At 41.9% G+C, this 23,277-nt stretch overlaps 3 protein-coding genes across 10 annotated transcripts in view; 2 read left to right on the top strand and 1 right to left on the bottom strand.

Annotated features, from left to right (window-relative positions):
• The window catches only part of LOC119226383 (schwannomin-interacting protein 1), a 153,049-nt gene extending 149,610 nt beyond the window's left edge, over positions 1-3,439 (top strand). For all 5 annotated transcript variants that reach the window (XM_037484359.2, XM_037484446.2, XM_037484533.2 and 2 more), the window contains 3 exons: positions 813-936; positions 1,560-1,653; positions 2,518-3,439. In XM_037484359.2, the coding sequence (XP_037340256.2) occupies positions 813-936; positions 1,560-1,653; positions 2,518-2,569 (270 nt within the window). In that variant the 3' untranslated portion in view covers positions 2,570-3,439. The remainder of the gene's footprint in view (positions 1-812; positions 937-1,559; positions 1,654-2,517) is intronic.
• Positions 3,440-4,815: 1,376 nt separating this feature from the next.
• il12a (interleukin 12a) lies at positions 4,816-6,403 on the top strand. Its single transcript, XM_062561630.1, has 6 exons — positions 4,816-5,106; positions 5,218-5,316; positions 5,465-5,506; positions 5,649-5,789; positions 5,891-5,932; positions 6,032-6,403. The coding sequence occupies exons 1-6, from the start codon at positions 4,963-4,965 to the stop codon at positions 6,170-6,172; spliced, it is 609 nt and encodes a 202-aa protein (XP_062417614.1). The 5' UTR covers positions 4,816-4,962; the 3' UTR covers positions 6,173-6,403.
• Positions 6,404-6,989: 586 nt separating this feature from the next.
• Positions 6,990-20,225, bottom strand: si:dkeyp-97b10.3 (uncharacterized). Of its 4 annotated transcripts, none has more exons than XM_062561179.1 (17): positions 19,562-20,225; positions 14,909-14,943; positions 13,300-13,332; positions 13,148-13,224; positions 12,746-12,788; positions 12,545-12,568; positions 12,369-12,410; positions 12,217-12,266; positions 12,070-12,122; positions 11,779-12,005; positions 11,235-11,503; positions 10,160-10,285; positions 8,992-9,127; positions 8,721-8,771; positions 8,554-8,622; positions 8,149-8,436; positions 6,990-7,855 (listed from the first exon to the last, which is right to left on the bottom strand). In XM_062561179.1, the coding sequence occupies exons 1-17, from the start codon at positions 19,870-19,872 to the stop codon at positions 7,827-7,829; spliced, it is 1,863 nt and encodes a 620-aa protein (XP_062417163.1). In that variant the 5' UTR covers positions 19,873-20,225; the 3' UTR covers positions 6,990-7,826. The 4 variants fall into 4 exon arrangements, with proteins under 4 accessions (XP_062417163.1, XP_062417164.1, XP_062417165.1 ...); XM_062561180.1 differs by having other exon boundaries at positions 12,746-12,775; positions 13,147-13,224; positions 19,562-20,223; XM_062561181.1 differs by lacking the exon at positions 12,545-12,568 and having other exon boundaries at positions 19,562-20,223.
• Positions 20,226-23,277: the final 3,052 nt, after the last annotated feature.

Below are 23,277 nucleotides of genomic sequence, written 5' to 3'. Positions count from 1 at the left end.
TGGGAGGCAGAGAGGAAATAGGTGTTGTAGGGAAAACGAAAGGGCGTGGAACATTTGGACGCGACTGCCGACGGAGGAAGAGTTTGATAAACAAAGAGCTAATTGAGCGTCCTTTGTGTCGGAGAAACCACACAAGCACGTGCGTTGTCGTTTTGTTACATATGTCGAGAACATAGAGACACTGGTGGTGGCATTTTAGACGGATTTAAGCCAGCACTAAAGGTTAAACTTGGAATAAAAATAGAATCAATATTTGGAGCTGTATTTCTACTCAGTTGTACTACTGTGCCATATTTAGCACAAATACCTAAAAAAAGAAAAGAAAAAAAGCCTAAAACTTCCATCTTACAAAAGCCTTTCATTTTAACTGTGAGAAAAGAAAAGTGGAATTTCTAATCCTTTGTTATAACATAGTGGACGTGGCACTGCTGTCAGTGAGTGGTTGGACGTGGGAATTTTAGGAAAAAATCACTCCGTAAAGATTAACCGGAAGTGAAGTGAACCCGGTCGCTCAGGTTTGTACGGCGCATAATAAATAAAGCATAATAAAAGCATTCAAACTTCACACGGTCACTGAGGGCTTCTTACTTGTATAAAACACCGTCCACTTGTTTCTGTCCTCCTCAAAGAAAGGCCATGTTAACCTTTTTTTATTGATATTGATTTGAAAAACTGATTTTTTCTTAAATATTGTATTCTGTCAACAGGTCCTTTAGCCAATACAGCATGTCTGACTGTTGTATCACTCCAACTAGATGCAGCCCAGTACATTTCTGAATCTAGTCTCATTTGTGTGTCTGTTTGTGCGGCAGCTTCCACACATGCCTCACATCAGTGAGTGTCTAATGAAAAGAAGCCTGAAGCCCACCGACTTGAGAGATATGACGCTGGGGCAGCTCCAAGTTATAGTCAACGACCTGCACTCCCAGATTGAGAGTGAGTTTCTCCACCAACGCCCACACACACACACACACAGCACAGCTACTACACACAAACACAGAATCCCTGACCTGCACTTTCAATCGCAGAATTGAGCAAGAGAGCAAATGGGGAAAAATATGCACACGCATACTGACCCATGATCAGTTCAGAGAGCTGTACCAGTTACCAAGCTTCCCCTGAGCGTTTACTGTCACCACGGTGTACTCACCGGTGATCCTGCTTCTCATCACTCAATAAGCGCTTGTCTAAAAACTCCAAAAATCCCCATGAGTCCAAAATCATGAGCGACTTTTCAAGTGACTGTGACAAAACTTGACTTTCCCCTCGAAGCCCCTGTCCCTGCTTATTGTTTTTCTAGAGAAAACATGTGGTATGACAAACAACCACAACCACAGTTGCCTCTTATGTTTTTCATAAATTTCTGAGGTAATTTTATGGATTTAGGGGGATACAGGATATTTCCAACAGTTGGATACTACACAGCATATATTGTGTATTTAATTTCCATCTATTTATAAGGGGGGCAATTGAATATGTCTAAGCATGTTCCTTATTATGTACATATTCATGTTTTGTCATAATGATAATAATTCCTCATCTATCTAAATTAACTCCAGGTCTGAATGAGGAGCTTGTACAGTTGCTGCTGATTAGGGATGAACTACACATGGAGCAAGATGCCATGCTGGTTGACATAGAGGACCTCACCAGGTGATGACGCACTAAATGACTTCTTTTCTTCGTTTACCACGCTCCTTTTTACTCATATTGTGTATGACAGAGAGAGAAGCAAATTATTTTGAAATTAGACGAGATTAGAGAGAAATAGCCTACATGTTTCTCATTGCCTAGAAGCCTCATTAGAAAAATAAGGAACCAACGGTTCCAGTGATTTCTGTTTCTTTGGCCTCAGCCTTAAGTCTATTGTTCCTAGTTTAGATGTAAACACCCAAATATAAGTAACAGTTAGTTGTTTTAAAGAGTACTCCACATGATGAACCTGCTGTATCCAAAAGTCTGAGATTCAGGTGTGTTATGCTAGTACCGGCTAACGTAGCCTTGAGGCGCTAACGGGACTGAGGAGGACACTATTCATTTTCTTCCTTCAAACTAGTAATATTTAAACCATAATCAATGCCGACTCAAGTAACATTACTTTTTGCTGTTCATCAGAGGAACAGAACGCGGGTTTTATTTTATAGTGAAAGGTTGCACCATTTGTTTTGGCTTTCTCTTTTTCTTTCGGACCATGTTAAATGTGGCGGTTACCTGGCTATCGTTCACGGCGTGCTATCTCACCTGTCTTGATAGCCTCCTGTTGATTGTTTAGGTGTATCAAAACTTGTTTTGCTTGTTTGGGGAATTCCTCAACTGAGTCCTGCAACACTCAAAACACGTTTGCTCTTTCAACGAATGAGCCTATTTTTTATAATTCCGAGTGCCTTTTATCCTACAACCATTTATCTCTCTGCACAAGTGTTGATTCGTTGTTGATTTTGATCTTTTCTAAAAGCTTGTGGACTGTAAGAAAAGTGTCCCTCCACTTATGCTCCTACCTTTTTCTCCTTTTTGCAGGCACGCTGAGAGCCAGCAGAAACATTTGGCTGAGAGGACCCTATCCAAATAAGAAGCCCGAACCCACTCCACCTTGCTCCCCTCTGCCCAGCTAAGCTCCCGCTCCCAACCAGACTCCCCCCCCCCCCCTCTGGCCATTCCACCTCTGCCCCAGCGTCGGCCCAAATCCCGCCCACTTGTCCCAAGTATTTTCCCCGCGTCGACCTTTGACCTTCCTGTCCACCCCGCTGACTCCAGTGGTAGCAGCACAGAAGAAGGCCACCCTGTTTCGTTTTCGCTCCTGTGGTTTTCTCCCAGCGCTGAGGACAGATGTGCACTTCCTGCTTCCTGGGAGAACAGGGAATTGATTGTGTGTTGTCATGGATTCTGTCCCCAGCTTCCTGTGCAGTGATTGGCCTCGCTTTGCTACTGTTTCTTTTTAAAATTTCTACATTCGCCACTAAATTATAACTGTCAAATGCAAAAAATGTGGGAAAAAAAATGAAATAATAGTGAAAAATTTAGTAGAAAGTCAGTTGTGCGAAAAATAAACAACGCTGTATAAAAAAAGAAAATTAACAAAGAGATGGAAACTAACTTCTTCAGACCATTTTAAGTTGGACAGTAATTTTCAAGTATTTCAAAGTCAACCTGTTTTTATTCTGCACAAATGGTAGTTTTCAACTGAGAAATGTTTATTTGAAGGTGCTAAAAGAGTGTAAAGGAAACATGCCTGCCTTGTAGTGGAGTCGTAGCTTTTGGTAATACGTTCACTCTAATTGCTCTTCAACATTTTGTGAATGTTGATTTTCTGACACGAGTCATTTCAAATGAGTAAGTGTGTTAAAATCGTTTTCATTCTACTGTAATCAAAAATTTTATTTGAGGGAAGAAATGTTTATGTACAGATATGTAAAATAAAGAATAAACTTTGTTTCATATATGTTGGTTTGGCGTGGAGTAAGTTAATTTCGTCAAGGTAGATATTTGCTGCTAGTTAACTGAGTACATCCTCTTTCTAATAAATATATAGTGCGATCAGTAGTCGCAACTGCAGCGGGGGAAATAAAGTGCCACCACATAACACCTCTAGCATGACTCATCGCCCTCTGTTTCGGTCCGGCTTCATGTTGACATGTTTGTCTCTCACTCTCAACATAGTTTTTTTTTTTAACTGCTCTTAAAGAGATTCCTCATTAACCTGGACAACCCCTATATAGTAATGATTAGGACATTTTCTTTCACATGATGAATGAAAACTTGACTTATACATATACATATAATAAATGGTCAGTTGTGTTTAACATAAATGTACACAAATGATAGCCGGAAGGTTTAGTAAGGAATACAATGTTATTTTAAATGTGTAATCTGATAAATGTATTTATGGGAAAGTACCCCCCCCTCTCTGCCGGTGGGTCTTCTGTATGATCCTAATCTGCATTTATAGTCATTTTCACTCCTATGTGGTCCTCTGATAATACAAGCGAAAGGACAGGAAACTCCTGTCAACCCTTAGAACTCCATTTCCTCTCACTCAATGTGTTAAACATTGAGTGAGAGGTAGTTGGGTCTGACAGGATCAGCATTTGTGTCCAAGGTTCTGAATCAATCCCTAATCGTAGACCGCTGTGAATGACGGAAATGAGCGAGGGGTCAACATACATTGGTGATTATTGGGGTTTCACCCTGCGATTAACCCAGTACAACAAGAGTAAGAAAGACTGCCGGCATTCCCTCTTTTTACATTAAATTACTTTCCCTCTTTTTTTTTCATTGTGTGACATCTGTTATATAAGTAAGTGTACCGGATGATTATCCCGACGGACCTGATCGATTTCGGTATACCGCGGAGCTGCTACCTGCCATTCTGCACATAATCCCACTAAATCTATTTATTTCATTTGTTATTGTTTTGCAAAACAAGATGACCTCGGTAGTTTGCAGGGCATGTGGAGGCAGTGATCTGCTCATAAAAGGCGACTCATATTCAAATTGGCATTGGCCTGCATTTATACCCGTGAATCATCAAGGATGTCCCACTCAGTTTGAATTTACTTATGTTTTTCCCGTAGTTGGTTTCTTTAAATCTGGGACAAACAAAGCGACTTCCAGTTTCGCCACGACTAATAGATGATCAACAACGAGAAAATCACAGATGACAAGTTTTAGTTTCCTTTTGGCATGTGCTCATTCAGGACATCCAAGGGAATGCCCCCCCACCCCCCCCAACCCTCTCTCTCCAATGCATATAAATACAGTGAGATTAAAGAAGTCAGCTACACTGTGAGACTTAACAACCAGACTCGACCAGAGATATTTATCTGACCCGAAAGATGACAGGATCTCATTTCTGTAAGTCCTGCACCACCCGGTTTGTTTTTTCTTCTTCCTGTTGTCATGACACTGGCGTAAACTTGTGAGACTCACGTGGGGACGCTTGCATTTTTGTCGCGTCTTGCAGACATGGCCAGCTGTGCGCTGCTGCTGACTTTGACGTGGCGCACATGTAGCGGAGTCCCGGTGAGCGCACCCAGCGCAGAGCAGTACGGAGACTGCTCTCTGCGCCTCCGGGACCTCCTGCGCAATATCTCAACGCTTCTCAGGGATGTGAGTATACTATTTGATTTGGCTTTTTTTCCTGGCTTTTGTATGCTCTGCCGCACACCGCCGTATTCATAATTAAATCCCCTGTTTTTTTTATTATTTTTTTTATTACAGGGTGTTTTGTTTCATGGCATACCTCCCACAGATACAGATACAGTGCGGGTTAGGAGTCAAGATGAGACAGTGCTGGCCTGCGCCCCCACTTTGACTTGGGTGAGTTGAAGGTTTCTGAGTGATAGAAATTCTGAAATATTATAATTACAAAACTTTGAATAATCTTTAATTTTGTGTTGTCTAAAAAGACAATTATTCTTTTGTGGGAAACAAATTGCTCATTTACAAAATGCGTTGGATCACACAGGGCTCAAGCTGCACGATGCAAAGAAATTCATCTTTCAGTGAGGTATGCAATTCCTTTTTTAAATGTTTTTCCTAGAATTATCAGACAAACCCTTTGTTCCACAAATCCACCCGTTTTATCCCTTAAACCCTCATTAACATTATAAAGCAGACGGATGACTGATTGTTCTTGTTGGACTTTACAGAGCGAATGTCTGAGCAACATCGGGAAGGACCTGTCATTCTATGCTGCTGCCCTCCAGTCCTACTGCACATTGAATCTCAGGACACCAGTGGAAGTTTCACTTCTCAGTCCGACTCTGGAAATAATACAGTGGCTGTGGAAGGTGTGTTTATCGTGCATGCGGGAGGAAGACAGAGATAGTGAAAGAAAATCTTCTGGTAAATAACATTTGATGCCTGATGAAATCCCCCTTGTTTTATACAGACCTGCCCCCTAATGCAGAATGGAGAGAATTACTTCTCAAAGGTATTTTTCTATTCCTTATTTTTGTGTTTAGTATTTACCGGTTTAGTTTTCTCGTGAATATTTATGTTCTTGCCCTCTTGGTTTTTTTTTCCTTCGGAGGATGCTGCCCAGTGGCCGTGGAAAAGTGACTCCTTTGATAACAGGGTGGAGCTGAAAAAGATAATGAGGGGCTTCTATGTCCGAACCATCACCATCAACCGTGCAATGGGTTACATCGCCTCAGGAGACCACAGGAAGTAAACATCCTGCAACCTGATAACCATCATCCCCATCATTCCAACCACAATATCTCTGCTTCAGTCATCACAACTGAAGGAGCCTTCCTATTTGCTGACCAAGTTATTGCTGCAGAACATTATTTATTTATATTTATCCCGATGTATTTATTACATTTATTTATTTATTTATTTTAATTGCCTAATTAATTGAGTTATTTATTGGTATTTAGACATCTTTTTTAATAGTGCTGAAGTGGAAGTGATATTTGTATGGAACTGGGTGCAAGTGAAAATGGAACATAAATTAAGTACAAATACACTTTCTCTTGTTTTTTTTAAGACAGTTAACATTTGCTCAATAAAAATTATTATAAAATTCTTTGGCGAGACACTGGAAACAATTGCAAAGAAATGCAGACCGGATATTTGGTGGCAATTGCTCAAAGCAGGTGTAACTTTGCCTCCCTTTAACCCTGCAAATGATGACTTAGAGCATCCAACATTCAAAGTGAAGGAACGTGGACATTTGGTCGGAGTGTAGCCGCTGAGCACAAATGGTTACCTGCCCGGTCAGCCCCTGGTTTTTTAGTTGCAGAGATGACATATGGATGGATGGTAGTAAATGTAAGATAATGAGGAGCGTCCAGGTTTTAAGTATCATCATTAACCAATTCATGGAGACCACAGGAAGTAAACCTGCTGCAACCTTATTATATACTAATATATAATTATATATCGAAAACCACCATATTTCCACACTTTTATTTTATCCCAACTCAAAAAGCCTTTACTGATATTTGTATGGAACAGGTAGCAAATGAAAACGGAACTGACGACACTTCAATTTCGTACAAAGTTTTATTCAGTCAACATTTGCTGTATTACAAATATACAATTTATTGTAGAACACATGATAGTGGCAAGTTGTTTGAAGGGAGAAGCCCTCAATAAATGTAAACATTACCGCTTCATATCGGCACGGAAGACCCAAAGACTTTCAGGGATGTCTGGATAAAGTGTCATTTCCAAATACAGTTGACAGTTGCAAACCTGCATCCAAATGCTTGCAAAAATGTTTGTAGCCAACATTTATAGTAAAACATGATGTGTGTTCGTGTCACTAGGTGATCGTCATTCAAAATTCAAGTTAAAATAAACATAATTAAGGACCTCTGGCAACTCATTTAGTTTTACAGCTTCTGAATTGGTAAAAAAAAATAAACCCACAAAATAGACTTGAAAACAGATTCATATGAACAGGTCAAATATAAAAAAGGTATCAGTAAATAGCTTCATCCTTTGGACAGTCACATGACCACATACGTGTGAACTACCACAAACATATGGTTTAAAAAATAAACAATATCATGCACCGGTAGACGTTTTCCCATTTTTTTGCAGTTTAAACACTGCATGACCCACATTTACATATGCTACTGGCTATACAATTAGCTACCAAAAGAACTCAATGACCTCTATCTCTTCTGGTCACTTTTTATCCTCAATAATGCTATGCATCACATCCTGGCTATGAAAGGGAAGCTTTTGGTGCAGCTGTTCTATTCTGTATTGACTACAGAATTTAAGGAGCTAATGTCGGCTCATCCTCAGCTTCGTTGTATTCCTGAGGTTGGATTTTTCTTCACAGTCCAAAGTCCGTTTAAGGCAAACCTCTTTCATATTGCTTCTGGATTGGTAATCATCTCTAAAAAAAACAAAAAGACACACAATTATGAAAGAGCAAATGGGGAGAACAACAGGCATCTATGAAACAAGAACTATTTGCTGAGTGTTCAATACATGATGTTTGCATTATACTATCCATGTGGTATAACGCAAGTTATATTTTTACAAAAACAAATAATACGGCAATGTATAGCAATATCAGGAAACGTGTATCTTAACCGTATCCCCGAGGTGCTTTCCAACGTACAATCCTAGAGTTTATGGTTATCCATCATTACTATTTGTATTCTTTCCATGTCTGCAGGTATTTACCGTTAAGTATTTGATGAAACTCATTTGACAATTCATCCAGGTTCTTCACACTTTGAAACAGGTCGTAAGCTGTGGCCTTTCCCGGCTGCCTTCTGTTCTTCCACGTTACCAGCATCTTGTGCTTCTGCATGGTCACATCCGGCTCCGCTTCCTTGATGTCGTCCACCTCCTTGGATGTCAAGTCTATGAAGATGCCCACTTGCTTCCACTCCTTCCCGAGCTGCTTGGCCAGCTGCAGAAGCTGCTTCTCTGTCATGTCCTGGAGCCAAGTCCTTGTTTTCACTGCATCTAGAAAAAGACACACAATACAGTATATACAGGTGCTTGATTTCAGAATTATTTTTGTATCTGGAAAATAGATCGGAGGGGGGCAGGTTTCTTCTGACTGGGAACCAGAAAGGTTACCCGACTCGTCCTGCCATCGAGTCCTTTTAGGGTCTCTCTGTTCCTCTGGGCTGCTTTTCCTCTTTCTGCCTAAGAGAGAGAGACATATGCTGTGAGCCAACCTGTGAAAACTGAAGGCGTGTGTGACGAAATATCAAATCAAAGAACAGGAAACACGGAAAACTTACTGTCTGACCTTTTCCTTTCTTCCCTCTTTTCTGTTTTTATCACACAGTCTTCTGGAAAGTTTAAGGTATTAAGACACAGATCAGAGTAGAAACCAAATTACACATGGACACAAGCTACAACACAAAACCATGTGGAGTGACTTGACAGCTGTGTTAGAAACTGAAAAATGTGTGAAAAAAGCTAATTAAACTAGAAAAAGAAATTCAGTTCAGCGCTTTTTTTACCACCTAATCAAGAAACATGTTCAGTGTGAGGGTAAAGCACCGGTACCTTCTCTGATGGTGCTGGACCATACAGTCGTCTCGGTTTCGACCTCTACAAGAGACAATTTGAAGGGAGGGGGCTCCTCAAAGAAAGCTTCAAAGAAGCCTTTCATCTGGGTCACCGCAAAGGTGAATGTCAAATCCTGCACAGAGACATGTCAACATGCAAATATATAAACACATATTACTACAGTACCTAGGGAGAACTTTTAACTGGTTATGAAAGTCTAAATGGAATACGGAGGCATCTACATGACTCACATATGTAAATGAGACCATCAACCAGAACGTTTTCTATGCAGTTATTCTTAATGGCGGCCAGTAGTGCCACCAGTCCGAATCGGGCGTGAAATGAGATGGAATCATGTAGCTTAACCAGAAAGTTCTCCAGATCAGACACAAACTGCCGGAGGCCCAAATCACAGGCCCGCTTTTTATCTTCTATGGCACATGACGGAGTGCCGCTCCAACGTGCATGTTAAATATCGTCTATAGCGCAACACCAGTTATGTTCACAGCCACAAAGGCACTGTAGAAAGTATCACAGTTAAATTTATATAATATTTAACATGAGGTTAATAAAATAAATCGCATTAAAAAATTCCTCCGGTCTTCTGTCTTTCTGGCTGCTTGGTCTTAGCCAGCAAACAAGTTTACTAAGGAAGAAAAGTTTTTAAAAAATTCCAAAAATGATGTTGTTAAAATGGGTTCGCGTTAACGTCGTTAATAACGCGTTTAACTGACAGCACTAATTATTATCAATTCGAAGTGAGGGATTCTGTGCCACAGAGAGGACAGGAAACAAAGTGATCCCTGTCTTTTTAAAAATATTATTATGACTTAGAGAACTATGACTTTTATTATTTTACTCATTTTACTTATTTTACTTCCTGGGAGTTCACAACAGTGCCTTTTTATATAGGACTTACTATATCATAACGTCTTTATAGAATACTGATCTAAAATAATCTATTTTGATTTTGGGCTATGGAAAATAATTTATAATTCATGATTCATTTTTTCATTTATTTTACTAGAAAAATATTTTCATTTTATTTAGATATTGCAATCAAATTGATATCATGAAATGTTTTGGCCTTGAGAATGTTGTGGTGAAGATCTGATATTACGACAGCGCCACACACACACACACACACACACACACACACACACACCTGAGGTTTGATCTCTCCCTCTGGCTCGCTCAGGAGCCGATACGTCCCCTCATTCAGTAAACATTGAGGAGGCTTCACTATCCGCTCGCAGCGATTCCGGTGGCCACGCACCTGTTTGCGAATATCCTGGTTTACATAATGACAAAAGGAAGAAAGAGGCAGAGCATGAATCCCGTCTTTGTTGCACGCTGAATGGCGCTCGACATTCAGTGAGATAAACTGGCCGTGGTCACAGTGGAAAAAACGGAAGCTGCTGTGAAGAAAAAGACACCGACGGTTTGGCTTTAAAGTTATGGAAAATGCATCCGATCCGAACAAACAACATTCCACTGTGTATGCTGACCAGCTGCACCTTCCCAAACACACATGCTCACACCCAACCACAAACCCACTTCCTGAGTAACCTCGGAGATCTGGAAACCCTACCCTCTAACGTGTTATAAAGTAATAAAAGGAAAAGGAAGTGAAAGTTTGGTTTTGCCCGGACGATGTTCTCATTTTCAAACACGATTAACAGCATTTTGCTGGATTTTTATCTATTGAGCAGTTGTCATGATTGAAAGTGACGATTAGGGAGACTCCGATAATGGTTTTATGAATGGAACATTACTTTGCGTTGTGTGCTTCCCACACATCGAGAACAAAAAAGTTGAAATTGAAACATAAAATGTGCAGAGGCATGAAAAGGTTGTTTTTCTGACAAACTTAAGTTTGCTCACCTCATGTCTTAAGGTTGGATCTTTAACATGTCTATTTCAAAATGGGAAAGAAATTGTAATTTGATGAAAATGGGCACTTAATAAGCGCATGTGTTTGTATTGACATTACACTGTGTCGAGTAATGAAACTGCAGTGTTTAAAAAACAATTGCACAAGTAAATGTGCAATTGACACTGACACTGTAAAATTGCCCAACATGGAGTTAAGTGCCTGTTTAAAAAGGGGAATCCTGGATCTACAGATTTTAAGAGACAAATCTCCGTACAAGAGCTTTGACGGTGTTGCGCTGGTCCAGTAAGGAGTACGAAAAGTGCCAATCATCTGCTCTAGAGACTCATTCAGTAACCACGCTAACCTGGATCTCAGATGAGCTGTTGGGCGCCAGGAAGATGTGGAACTTGTTGTTGTTGTTGTTGCTGCTGCTGCTGCCGTTACTGGACAGCCAGTAAACCAGGACCACGCCGTGCCGCTCTCTAGCCGGGCTGAGGGGAATGATGGGCCCCACGGGCGAAAGGGACGTCACATTCCACTTAACGTGGCTTCCTGAGTGGTCTACTGTCGGCTCGATGAGTGGACGGTTGTCCTTCATGTGCAGGACGCTGAATGACGTCTTGTTTTCTGGATCTGTGCGTCGACAACAAGGAAAAAGAAGATTTCATCTTCCGCCCGAAGCAGCTTTGAATCATTGATAAAAAAATCATTTGGGTAAAGGCTTATCATGGGTCATAATTAAGAACTGCACCTTTAGTTTCAAGACTAACTATTAACAACGTTTTTGTAGGAGATATTGATGTTTAGGGCCACATATTCACCACAGGAGGTGAAGACCGTAAAGACGAATGATTTATTGAAAACAGGAGACATGCAGCAGGCCCGACAGCGCCGGGATTCATGCTCACCGCTAATGCAGATGGAGTGAGGGAACTGAATGGACGCGAGGGCAGAAGCTTCCTTATTGACCGTGTCCACGTTAAAGATGGGTCCAGCAAATCTCCAGGAGTCCCCGAGGAAGTTACTGAACTTTGACCAGGATAAGACGGAGTAGCGCACCAGCACCCGCTCCGATGCTTCAAACACCAGACCGGTGACCGAACACCGGTATGTGCCCTCCCCTTCCAGCTGCACCCTAACAAACAGGCAGAGTCAGTGATGGTGTACGATCGGTGTCAGAGACACACTGTGGTACTCACTGAAATCGGCCCTTGGAGATCCTCCGGGGGGTAACGAGCTCATTGCCGTGGCTCTGTTATAACAATCGGGCAAAGTAGGATTATTCATGAAAAGGTAGACTATACATTTCAAATCATTACATTCTTTCCAATGGTTTCCGAGCTCACCTGCTGGGTGGCTTTGCATTTTTCACAGCACAATTTGAAGATCATCTCATCTGTCAGATCATATGCAAATAAAACAGGATGATATTTACAGGAGATGTGACCCAATCGACAGAACATTCGCTGTGCTACCACATCAGCTATGATCCACTTACCTGAACCATTTGAGAGATCTGATTCGGTTCCAGGGACCAAATCTAGAGGGAGAAATAATAACAAAGCCCAAATGAATCGTGTGAATCAAAACGGAAAGCTTGTGATTAACCTCAGGCAGACACTTGTATGAAAAAGACCAGCTGCTTTGTCTGAAGGAAGATCTTAAATGTCACACCATTTTTAGACTCCTCTGCATTTTCTGCAAAGAACATAAAGGACATCAAATTGATCCCCACCCACTCTGCAGCTTGTAAAATGTTTGGGCGACTGTCAAGAATTCAATTCATTTTATTTTGTATAGCCCAGATCTAAAAAAATAATTTAAAAAAAATCTAAATTTCAGTGTACAGTCAGATTACAGAAGGTCTGTTCTTACCTTCGTGTCCTCCACCCTCCTGAGCACAGCCTTGTGGTAGAACGGGAAAGAAGGGTCAGAAACAGAAATTAAAGCGGTATGATCATGCAGTTGAGCATGTAAATATTAAGAAAGGTTTCTTCCTATTGTCCCTGACAAAAAGAACTGTAAATGCATTAAAGAAATTATTCTACATTTTGAAAAATATGCTTATTTACTTTCTTGCTGAGATTAAGGAACGAATAGTCTTCTAAGCAGGGGTAGGTGTTTCTTGTTTTGTTTTTTTATACTAAAATAGCTTAAATTCCCACCTGGCTGTAGCTTCATATTGAACACACAGACATGAGAGGGACAGAAGTTAATAAGCCAGACGTATAAAATTGAACTATTCCTCTAAAATTAGTCCAAAGTGTGTATCTCACCAGTGTCCCCATCCTCCTCTTCATCTTCATCTTCATCTTCCTCCTCTGAGCTCTCCTCAGTAGATGTCCCAGTGTTTTCTGTTTAATGAATCGATGTGTAAAGCACATGACACAGAGCGGATCATTCTGGATTCATATTATATTTGTGCTTACCTGAGCTGCTGCTGTCACTTTCGATCAGGTTATCTGTAACAGATTAGTAATTGTATATATTTATGTTAATAGTAATTGTTTGAGCTGTCTGGTATGTAGGTTTCATCCTATTAGTACTATTGATCCGTTATTACAAAACGTGTTGTTAATCACATCATCCTCATGTCAACACTTATTAAGTTTCGAAGCATCATAAATATTTTTACAATATTCAGACTGGGGTTAACAGAACAGACGTGGGCAGCCTGAGCTTCTTGTAGTTTACTTACGTTTGAGCAGTGAACGTTTTTTGTAAACATTACTCATCAAAAAAGCCCTGGGCCTGTCTGACTTCCACCTCCCGCCTTTACAGCTCCATCACTGCTTAGCAGCTGAACACATGCCCCATGAAGATGCCCCATGAAGACGCCTGTGATGGGTGCCATGCATTAACATTCTGCCGCATTTATACAGATGGGTCCAGGGGAGCTGCTGCTCGTCTCATCACGGCAGCGGTGAGCGTCCGTGGCCCCGGCCATCTGGCTGAGTGCCTGGCTCGCTAATGGATGGAGCCCATCCTCTCTGGCCCACAGAGTTTTATCTTAGACTAACAAGCAGATGCTGCCATCCCTTGTCCACTCACAACATCGCCCTCTTCCATCTCTCCCCTCCGCTACGCCCCATCTGTCTGCATCACCTCTGTCGGCTCTCTCTCCCGTCTCCTCTCTCCACGTCTCCCTCTCACCGTGTCCTCACATGCCTCCTCTGGCCTATCTCTGTATCTGCTGCTGATGCCACCTCATCTGAGCCAGCAGGCAGGCATCCCTCTTCACTGTGGCATGGCCCGCTGCCTTCATCAGACTGACAAACAAGGTGGAGATAGAACACCCGCCAGGATACACACGCATGTGCAAACAAACACACACAGACGTGTTTACAGCCTCAAAAGGTTTGGATGGTTTCATGAGTATTGCCTGCCATCTGCTGGTCTAAATAAGTGCATGAACCATTTGTGTATGATATGCTCATGTCGCACTCCAATGATTCCAGTGATTTTTACACAGGATGGTATTTTGAAAATGTTTTAGAAAAGAGTTTTACCAATCCATATTGAAACAGTGTCAGGGGTGAAAAAGTCACATCAATGTAATACCAATTATGACCAGCTGTACGACAATCCGTAATTACCAGGTGAACTGAAAAGAACATTTTCTTCAATTGAATTTGAACATGATTTTCAAAGCCTGGATTTAAAACCTTAATAAATGTGGTAACTCACCAGCAAAAGATAAAAACATATATACAGTATGTGTAAACATATGATTGTGTATTAGTGTGCGGCAAATGCAAAACCGGAGAAACAAGTGGCCATATGCATAAATCCTGCTGCTCTCGAAGGCAAATAATATTGAAATCACGCAGGCCGAACTGGCAGACGAGAGAAAGATGGGAAGTGGTGAAGAGAAGAAGGGAAAGAAAAGCAGTGCCGAATAATAGATGGTGATACATGCCTTTTAAATATTAAAAAGAAGCCTGAGGACAGACATAGTTGTATGGAAGCATGACCGGAGATGGAGAAGAGTGCAAAATAAGGGAGGGAGGGAGAGAATAAAAACCGGTTGATGTTTACCTTTTTTTTCAAGGGTAGGAGGGATGTCCCTTTCTCTGTAAGCAAAAGGAGATAACATTAAAAACATTAAAACCATTACAGCTATGATGGGGACATTTGGTTGTGTGATGACAACAGGATGATTTATAAGTTAAAGGTGCCGTGCGGGCTCTCTGTAGCACAGGAACAGCCCAATGAATGTGAAAAACAGGAAGTGTGAACTGCCTGCATTTCACCTTTTCACCGGTGGACACCAACCCTTCTGGTTGAATCCATCCAAGCATGGAAAGATACTGGCTGGGAACGTTTGGCGACAATTTATACTGGTTTGAACACTTTTGTTCATAACTTGGAGACACCGAGAAGGTTGGATGATCCAAGGTTGAAATGCACTTATTGCAAGTGGCTTTGGATAAAAGCGTGTTGTGGAATATTTCAATAAAAGGTTTGGGAGAAGAGAATGATTTATGTCTAAGTTCATCTAAGAAAACAGTCTTGATGAATGATCAAAGTCCAGCAAAAAGTCCATTTATTGCATGCAAGCAGGAGGTCAAATACACAAGCACGTATTACGGTGCTCTGTGGAGAAGTGAAAATGCTGACCTCATATTACACACACATGAAGGTCGTTTCTAGTGGCAGGTAGCCATGAGAGGCGCAAACCCTAAACACTAAACCCCTTGTGAGATGGCGGATATGAAAACTTACAAATCAAGTGAGAAATGAATCAAGGTTAAGACGGGGTAACAGAGTTCCTTTGCTCCAGCATTGGTGTGAAAGCCTGTTTGACTGTCCTCCCTTTTCTTCTCACATTACTTCAATAGAGACAATAATCACTCTTTTAGCATAAGACGGTGTAATAACATATGTATTTTACCATTACAAGCGTCAGCTAAATGACAGAATACTTAACTGTTTTGTATAGCGCTTCTCTTGGTACCCAAAGACGCTTTATAGTTTAAATCAAAGTAAGGGATAACGTACAGGTAAGAGACAGAAAACAAAAAAATAAAATAATAAAAAAGGTTGATGGTGTTGAAGGCAGTCAAGGAGGATGTGTAAGCGTTTTGCTCCTTGAAGGGCAGGTCTACTTTGTGAAGCTCTGTGGCGCACTGCACGGAGCAGCTGGTAGATTGGTGATTTGATGTTTTGACCCACGGGGTTCGAATCCAGGTTGTTCCGATCTTTCCTTTCATATATTTTCTTAAATAAATGGCTGTGATGTAAGGCTCACTTATACAATCGTAAACGCTGCAATGGATTTGTGAGGCGTTTTGTAGATTTTCAGCGATATGGCTGTGAATGTGTGACGGATCAGAAAACAGAGGCAGACACATCTGCTGCTAAGCACGCACGCGTAGGGAAACCAGTAGGTTTAAAAACCAGTAGGTCTAACGAGAGACTGGAAGCTAGCCATCTAGTTGTCCAGGGAGTAGAGGTAGGCAAACAAGTCCAAAGCGAGGCGCTTTAATTAAAACCATGTACGGTGGTTACACTTAACTTACATCATCGTTAAGAACTCAGATGTAGGTTAAATCGTGAATACGGTGGAAAGATTAGGTAGAAAAACCAAAAACTGCCAGACAAAGCGGCGTTAGATGCACCAGCGTCCCCGAATGATAGCGGAAAATGACACCTTGTAATGATCTATATTTAATGCATTCCTTAATTTACCATGAATTGTCATACCGTGGTTATCAAACTGTGGTAAACCAATCAAAACTCATTGTAATTCAAAACTAACAACAATAGCGAAAGCATGTATAGTGAAGCATTGTTTTCATTGCATTTCGGTTTACTAAAACCGCATCAATAACAGACATTAAATGGCATTTGACATTAAATGGTAAATGGACTTCTACCTACATCGATCTTTTCTAGTCCGACAACCTCTCAAAGCGATTTAACACTAGTCCCAACCATATCGCGCTCATAGCACACAGCAATATCAGTTTCTCCTGAAAATGAAGCTATCTAAATCATTTGATATGACCTTGACAATTCATTAACGTAGTATATCTAACAAATAGGGAGCAAGGTCCATATTTGTTGTGCCTGCGCCGGTTACTGTTGCAACCTGTTGAAGCAGTCTGAGTTTTAACAAGAGGCAACACGCCTGAGATCTGCCGGTGAGGAAAAAAACGCGTCAAACCACGAGAAGAACGAGTCCACCTCCAGCAGGCAAAATAAGCAGGTCCTCTCCAGCCGTGGGTTTTTATCTTCTGTACAAATACAGAGCTCTGGTGTCCAGATATTAGGATTATTAACACAGACCAGGTTGTGGGCTTTTCTTCGTTGTCTGTTGTTCCTGATAACGGCACTGTGGTTTCTTTGTTTATTAAAACATCTGTGCAGGAAAGACGTTTTTTTTCCTCTTCAAGGTCAACTTCTCTCTGCCAAATGCAACGGGGAGGCACATTAGTTTCCATGGTAACCTCTCTTGCTTTGAAAAAAGTTTGCATTTTCTCATTCAAATGTTTTGAGACAAATAAAAAAGAAAAGAAAAATGGCTACAAGGCTTCTGAGACGTTCTCCACTCTCACTTGTTTCTGCCTTCCTCCCATAAAACATGATAACAGAATCCTCTGAAAGGGCGTCTGTGTCTGGTTGAAAGCTAAATGCCACATGTAAATGCTTCCCGCAACTTCCCCTAAACGCAATGAAAATAGAGAACCCGTGTGTGATAAACAACCGTCAGTGGGGCCGCATATACTCCACAAAAGTACAAAAAGACTGAATTCAGTTATTCATTTGACGCCTCACTGCTTTCAATATTATATTTATAGTTTTTAAACAACAACAAAAAACACGTCAGTCCGTATTGCTAATAGTTCTTAAATAAAACGTATTTTTTAAAATACTTTTATGTCTCACGTGGACTTTTTTTTTCTCAATTCTATCAGGGTTGAATTACAAAGTGCATTAAAGCCTGCATGGTATTGTTTACTTTGGGACTTCCTGAGCAGGTCACTGACACCATGGCAACAACAATCCACAATGCTAGGATTTCACAGTCATCACAGAGGACAATGAGTCATCCCCGAATCTGTCTCTAGGTCATATTACAAATGATGCCATAGTAGTAGTAGTTGTTGCGGACAGACCGACCGACGGGCCGGGGGTTAGGGGAGGGGGGGGGGGTCCTCTGGTGGGCGAAAATGCGCAGTGAATAATTGTAAAGACGATGAGGGCGATATATAAAGTGCAATTCACTGGTGTTTCTTCCTGCACCTTGATGCCCATTTCTGAGCCACGTGTTGGATGAAGAAGCACTGATACGGAGAGGTGCTTTCAGACGTGAGCAGGTGTTTGGGGGCAGATCGGACCAGCGCGAAGCTCTCACTGGCCCACTGATGCTCTGTATGGCACTGCGCTTTTTCTATGCCCAAAACTGATAATAAATGCACCATTTGCCATACTGTCACAAGTGTGTGTTTGGCACTTGATTACCTTCCTTTGTTACTTTCCCCTATTTAAAATAAAGAGGCCAGTTTCTGCAGGCCCCGTCAAGGTGATCAAAAATAAAATAAGCTTGATTCCTCAATGTGCCTCGAAAGGTAGAACATTTCCATTCCCTAGGGATATAGTGCACACGTTCAACAGGGTGAAGATCATCTGGAACAAAGTGTGTGTGTGTGGGGGGGGGGGGGGGGGGGGGGGAGGCGCACCAGGGTCACAGGTTCTAGATGGCTGCGTCTTGCTCCATCAATAGCTGGTCCCTCTCAGACGGAAGCTGCTGAACTAAATCCCTCAGTTCTTGAAGCTCACCAGCCGTGGCAGGCACCATACGACGTGGTCGCAAAATACCACAGCAAGGGGGTCACCCGTGGCTGGCGTGTCCCTCGATGTGCACGCTGCTGTTCTGCTTTAAAAATGAAGCACTATTACGATCCCTGTCCTCAGTCCAAACAGTCACTGTGGATCCTGCCAGCGACCCGCTGGCCCACGGCCACCACATGGGGTGTGGTCATTGTCACACAAAGGCTGTGCACATTATTTTTGAGAGATTTTTAGAATTAGACACAGCTTATTAGAGAGTTTGAGAGTCTAGTCTTGAGGGTACATTTCCAGAGGAACATTAATTTCCCTCTGCTCGCTCAGTTTTAAGGCAAAGCATAAGCTAAATAATAATACATTTTACAATAATACATTCATATAGTGCTTTATATGGTAGGTTACGCAAAGACACGTTACAGTAAAACCAGCACACCAACACATCATATTAAAAGCAATTTAAACAAGATTGTGCAACTTTCCTAATAAGTAGAAAGTAGAAAGCCGAGCTATGCACACCTGCGCAGGCTTTTGTGCAATACCCCCCCCCCAGGTTACGTTGTTGTTACGTTGTTGTCAGAAAGTCGCCTCGCGGTAGCAGCGCGTAAACACCGTGCAGCGTGGGGGGGGGAAGAACAAAGCTTCACTGGTCACGTTCATTCATGCGTAACGAGCACACGGTAAGTTGTACAATTGTTTCTTTTTGCACCAAACGCACAAACACGCGGGGCAGCCCCCGCTTCCTGTGTTGACACGACGCGATGTGCCCGCTTAATGCTCCGCAGGCTTTGTGTCGACGAAACTGCACGCGACACAAAAGCCCAAAACGTGTTTGGTTTTTTTTGTTTGTTTTTTTAAAAGCCAGCCAACACTTGTCCGATAAGCAGCAGCGAGTCTTACCCGTCCTCCGGGAGACACGCCGCTCCGCAGCTCTCCATCTTTGCCACCATCCTCCCGTGTGTGAGCGGACCCCCGCTCGTTGTGCTTTCTCTTCTTCCTGCACCGCTTCGCACGCACCTGGAAGATAACGCGGTGCTCTCCGGTGATGGGCGTCCCTGTACCTCTCGATAGTCCCCTTTACCGTAATAAACATAAAACGAAAACACCGTTTTCTCGTTTTTCACACAACACATAACAACAACAAAATGTGTTGCTTCAGTGACCGCAGAGCAGAGACAGTTCAAGGAAACCATCGATTTAAATACACGCATCTGCCACCTAGCGGTGGAGATGGGAACACGCTTCCTCTGCGTCTCCTTAAAGTGAAGCGAGAGTGCGACCACTCGTAATCTTTCTTTCTATTTTTGCATTAGACCTATACTTCACGCACTGAAAGGTTTGTAATTAAAGCACTTACATCTCAATTAAGTAAAGTAAAGAGAAAAAAAGGAAGATGGAAGGAAAATAAGTCTGGCAAATCATTTTGTCAACTGAGGCATATTTGTGAGTTGCAGATTTCCCTCCACTCCAAAAGAGCCGCCAGTCCATGGTGCAAACTAGGTCACTTTGAGCGGGAAAACATGCAAAACCTGTATTACCCAGAGACACCAGCAGATGTCACATCAGACAACAAAATAAGTGAAGCTCAGTAGCAAAAAAAAAAAAACATGCCTCCCCAAAAAATATTCTTGCACTGGAGGATAAATCTAAACCAGATCCTATGGCCTATTCGACACAGGTACTGATCAATAAGTTGACACAGCATTAAGTTGAAATTGAAAGGAATCGAGGTGTGGCATAAACGCACTGTCCATCAGAAAGAGACAGAAAGCTAGAGAGAGCCTTCTGTGAGCATCTGAGATGTCCAGTGGGAGGAATGAGGGAAAGCTCAAGGGCTTTCATTTGATCTCCCACTCATTGATCTTTTCCTTTTCCCCTCACTCCATTCGCCCTTCCACCAATGGAAATGTGGTTTGCAGCAGGGAACGGGAGGGGTGAAGGAGGGGGGGCTATAGAGGTGCCACAGACTAACAGGAACATTATCCAGGTCTCAGAGCCTAAAGGGAGAGATTGAGAGAACTACTCAGTGCAAAAAGAGACAGGACCACACCACACTGAGGAGATGATACCCCCAATGCCTCGGGAAATTAGAGGAGAGGAGGGAAAATAGAAAAGGATGTGAGGAAGGTCAGGAGGAGAGGAGAGATGACACGGTTCAGGATTGGTTCAGGAAAGAAGGGAAGGAGTTTTTCAAAAAGTACATTTTAAGAGCTGATGGGGGCTTGAGACATGAAACTTAGAATTTATTTGGACTTAAGTTGCAACATATTTGGGATCTTCTTCCTTGAAGCGTAACGGCCTGATTAGATTAGACTTGACCTGAGACAAAGAGTTTAGAAGACTTGACCTTAGTAATCAATCATGTTTAACACAACTACAACTACCACCATAGTAACTGCTGTGTGAAGCCGGTGAGGCAGCAGACTATAGGAATTACTATATAGTGTGCTTACGTTTCGATAAGGAGCCCATGAATGTCTTCGGGTATTTGGTCATTTACCAAAGTAGTGGACACGTAAACATTTTTGTGAGGATACAGTCAAAGTTAAGAAACCACCAAAGGTACAATTCAAATTGAGGGGAACTGAGATTTCTGGAATAAATTCCATGACAAACAACTGCGGAGACATTTTCCCCCAAAACCCAACTGTGATTGTCATGTGGTTAAACATTTGGATTCATCCACTGGGAGCCATGAATATATGTAAAATGTTATGCCAATCCAACCAGGAGACCACAGGGACCTTCTGTTGGCGCAAGTGGAAAAGTCACGGAAATATCCAAAGTCACTTTCTTAATTCTAAAAAAAAAATTAAATTTGGGTTCAGACTTTCCAGTCAACATCAACAATGTTCATCAAAGCTTAAGTATACTTTAAACACATTTTAAAAAACAGCTATAAATAAAGGTCTTTATCAAAAGAAACAACTGACATGATTTTTCCCATACTGTGTGGCTCAGTTAAAACAGTTGTTCATTGTGTGTGTGTGTGTGTGTGTGTGTGTGTGTGTGTGTTATGACAGGGATTTTTACTTCTTTACCAATCGACCAACCTGTTTGGAAAAGATGATTTCACACACCCCAGAGGCTTAATATGAGCCCTGTGCACACTCAGTATCCCTCACACACACACACTCAAAATAAGTAACACACGTGTTTTGACGCTCGGCAACGCGGGGAGAAAACCCATAGCCTCCGTGCTCAAACCTTTCCGTTACAACACACAGGTATTCACACAGGCACACGGGCTAAAGGTGTCCTCTTACTCTGGAGATGAGGAACATAATGTCTTTTCAATTGCTATCACAGTCATACGGTGTAACAAAAGAGCTGCTGCCGCCCTGCATGAAGAGAGCTGCAGAGAGGTGAGCAACACCTTTGCATTGACAAAATGGCAGAGAGGCTCTGGAGATTGTCCATGGGGAGAGATGTCAGAAGCAACCCTATCCCGTAGAACAGCGTGATGTGTAATGCATGGACCTACGAGTTGGCAGTTCGATCAAATTCTCTCCTGCAATCAATAGGGATAAAGTCTCTATATGGAATAACAAAAGTAGAGCAGTGTAACATGGTTTTGGATCAACAAAGGAAGAATGTTTCGTAAAGTGTAAGTGGATTTTACGGCGCACAACTCTAGGACTTGAACTCAAACGCAAATGGCGTGGGACCGAAATGTCTCCAAATCCCTTGAATCTCATTTTCGTTACGAGTTTTATTTTGATTTCATCCGCTTTTAGCAGTCCCCTTGATCCGTGTCTTTTTTCCCACTTGGGTTGAGATGTTTTATGAGTTTCTTGGGTATTTATTTTCACCTGACCCACATAGTTTGCACTTCTTTTGTTCTCTATTTTCGCAATGATTTAGATGAGAAAATAAAGCCAAGACACCCTCTGAGGCGTTTGACATTTTACCCTTCTGATGTGGATAACATTTCCTTAAAATATACATTCAAAGTCTTTGAGGTATAGTGTCATAGCTCGTGTGATTAAGAAAATAATGTGGAATCAAACAAGAGCCCTGCTAGCAAAAATGATAAAAAGGGTGCTTTGCGCTGAATGCTCACTTGAGCACGCTACTCATAATGATATTTCACTAACGCCTTCAAATATAGTTGTTTTTGGTATCCATTCATTGTGGAAAAAAAGTCAGAGTTAGAGCCGAAAAAACATGTGTGAATCGTGTCTTTCCCTAGATGTTAGGAACATCTGTCCCTTGTATGTCTTTAACACCTACACAGTCTTAAGATCCGGGTCTCTTTCATTGTTCTCCCTTTTACCAGAGGGGATTGACTGTAATTGTTGTGCATTTTCGCTTAATCACAGATTTCCTGTCTCTCGACATGAATATAACTAGATGGCGAGCGAAACAGAGGAACGGAGACCATCATTTAGGCAATAAAGGGAATCAAAAATGAATACAGTGTCTGCATGGTCTCATAGGACCGAGCTGACTACCCCCCCCCCCCCCCCCCCCCCCCCGTCTTGCTTGGCACCGGCCTATGCCTGCCCATCTAAACCCTCCACCACAGTGCTCCATAACACACATCGTTTTCTGTAGGTTGCATGGCGTGTCATGACCCCGTTGTTTTTTTTTCCCACCCCTCCACTTTGTTGATT

This window comes from Pungitius pungitius, chromosome 3 (assembly GCF_949316345.1).
Source record: "Pungitius pungitius chromosome 3, fPunPun2.1, whole genome shotgun sequence".
Taxonomy (NCBI): Eukaryota; Metazoa; Chordata; class Actinopteri; order Perciformes; family Gasterosteidae; genus Pungitius; species Pungitius pungitius.
The sequence above is the reverse complement of the archived record's forward strand: the minus strand, read 5'-3'. Positions and strand labels throughout refer to the sequence as shown.

What these genes read in the sequence shown, in the direction of transcription:
- il12a (XM_062561630.1), top strand. Translation starts at nt 4,963, where the DNA reads ATGGCCAGCTGTGCGCTGCTGCTGACTTTGACGTGGCGCACATGTAGC. An exon ending in GCGCCCCCACTTTGACTTGG is followed by an intron (nt 5,317 to 5,464) that starts GTGAGTTGAAGG and finishes TGGATCACACAG; the next exon opens with GGCTCAAGCTGCACGATGCA. An exon ending in TAATACAGTGGCTGTGGAAG is followed by an intron (nt 5,790 to 5,890) that starts GTGTGTTTATCG and finishes TGTTTTATACAG; the next exon opens with ACCTGCCCCCTAATGCAGAA.
- si:dkeyp-97b10.3 (XM_062561179.1), bottom strand. Translation starts at nt 19,872, where the DNA reads ATGCGTGTATTTAAATCGATGGTTTCCTTGAACTGTCTCTGCTCTGCG. An exon ending in TGCAGAGGAGTCTAAAAATG is followed by an intron (nt 12,411 to 12,544) that starts GTGTGACATTTA and finishes TTCTCCCTCTAG; the next exon opens with ATTTGGTCCCTGGAACCGAA. An exon ending in AATGCAAAGCCACCCAGCAG is followed by an intron (nt 12,123 to 12,216) that starts GTGAGCTCGGAA and finishes TTGTTATAACAG; the next exon opens with AGCCACGGCAATGAGCTCGT.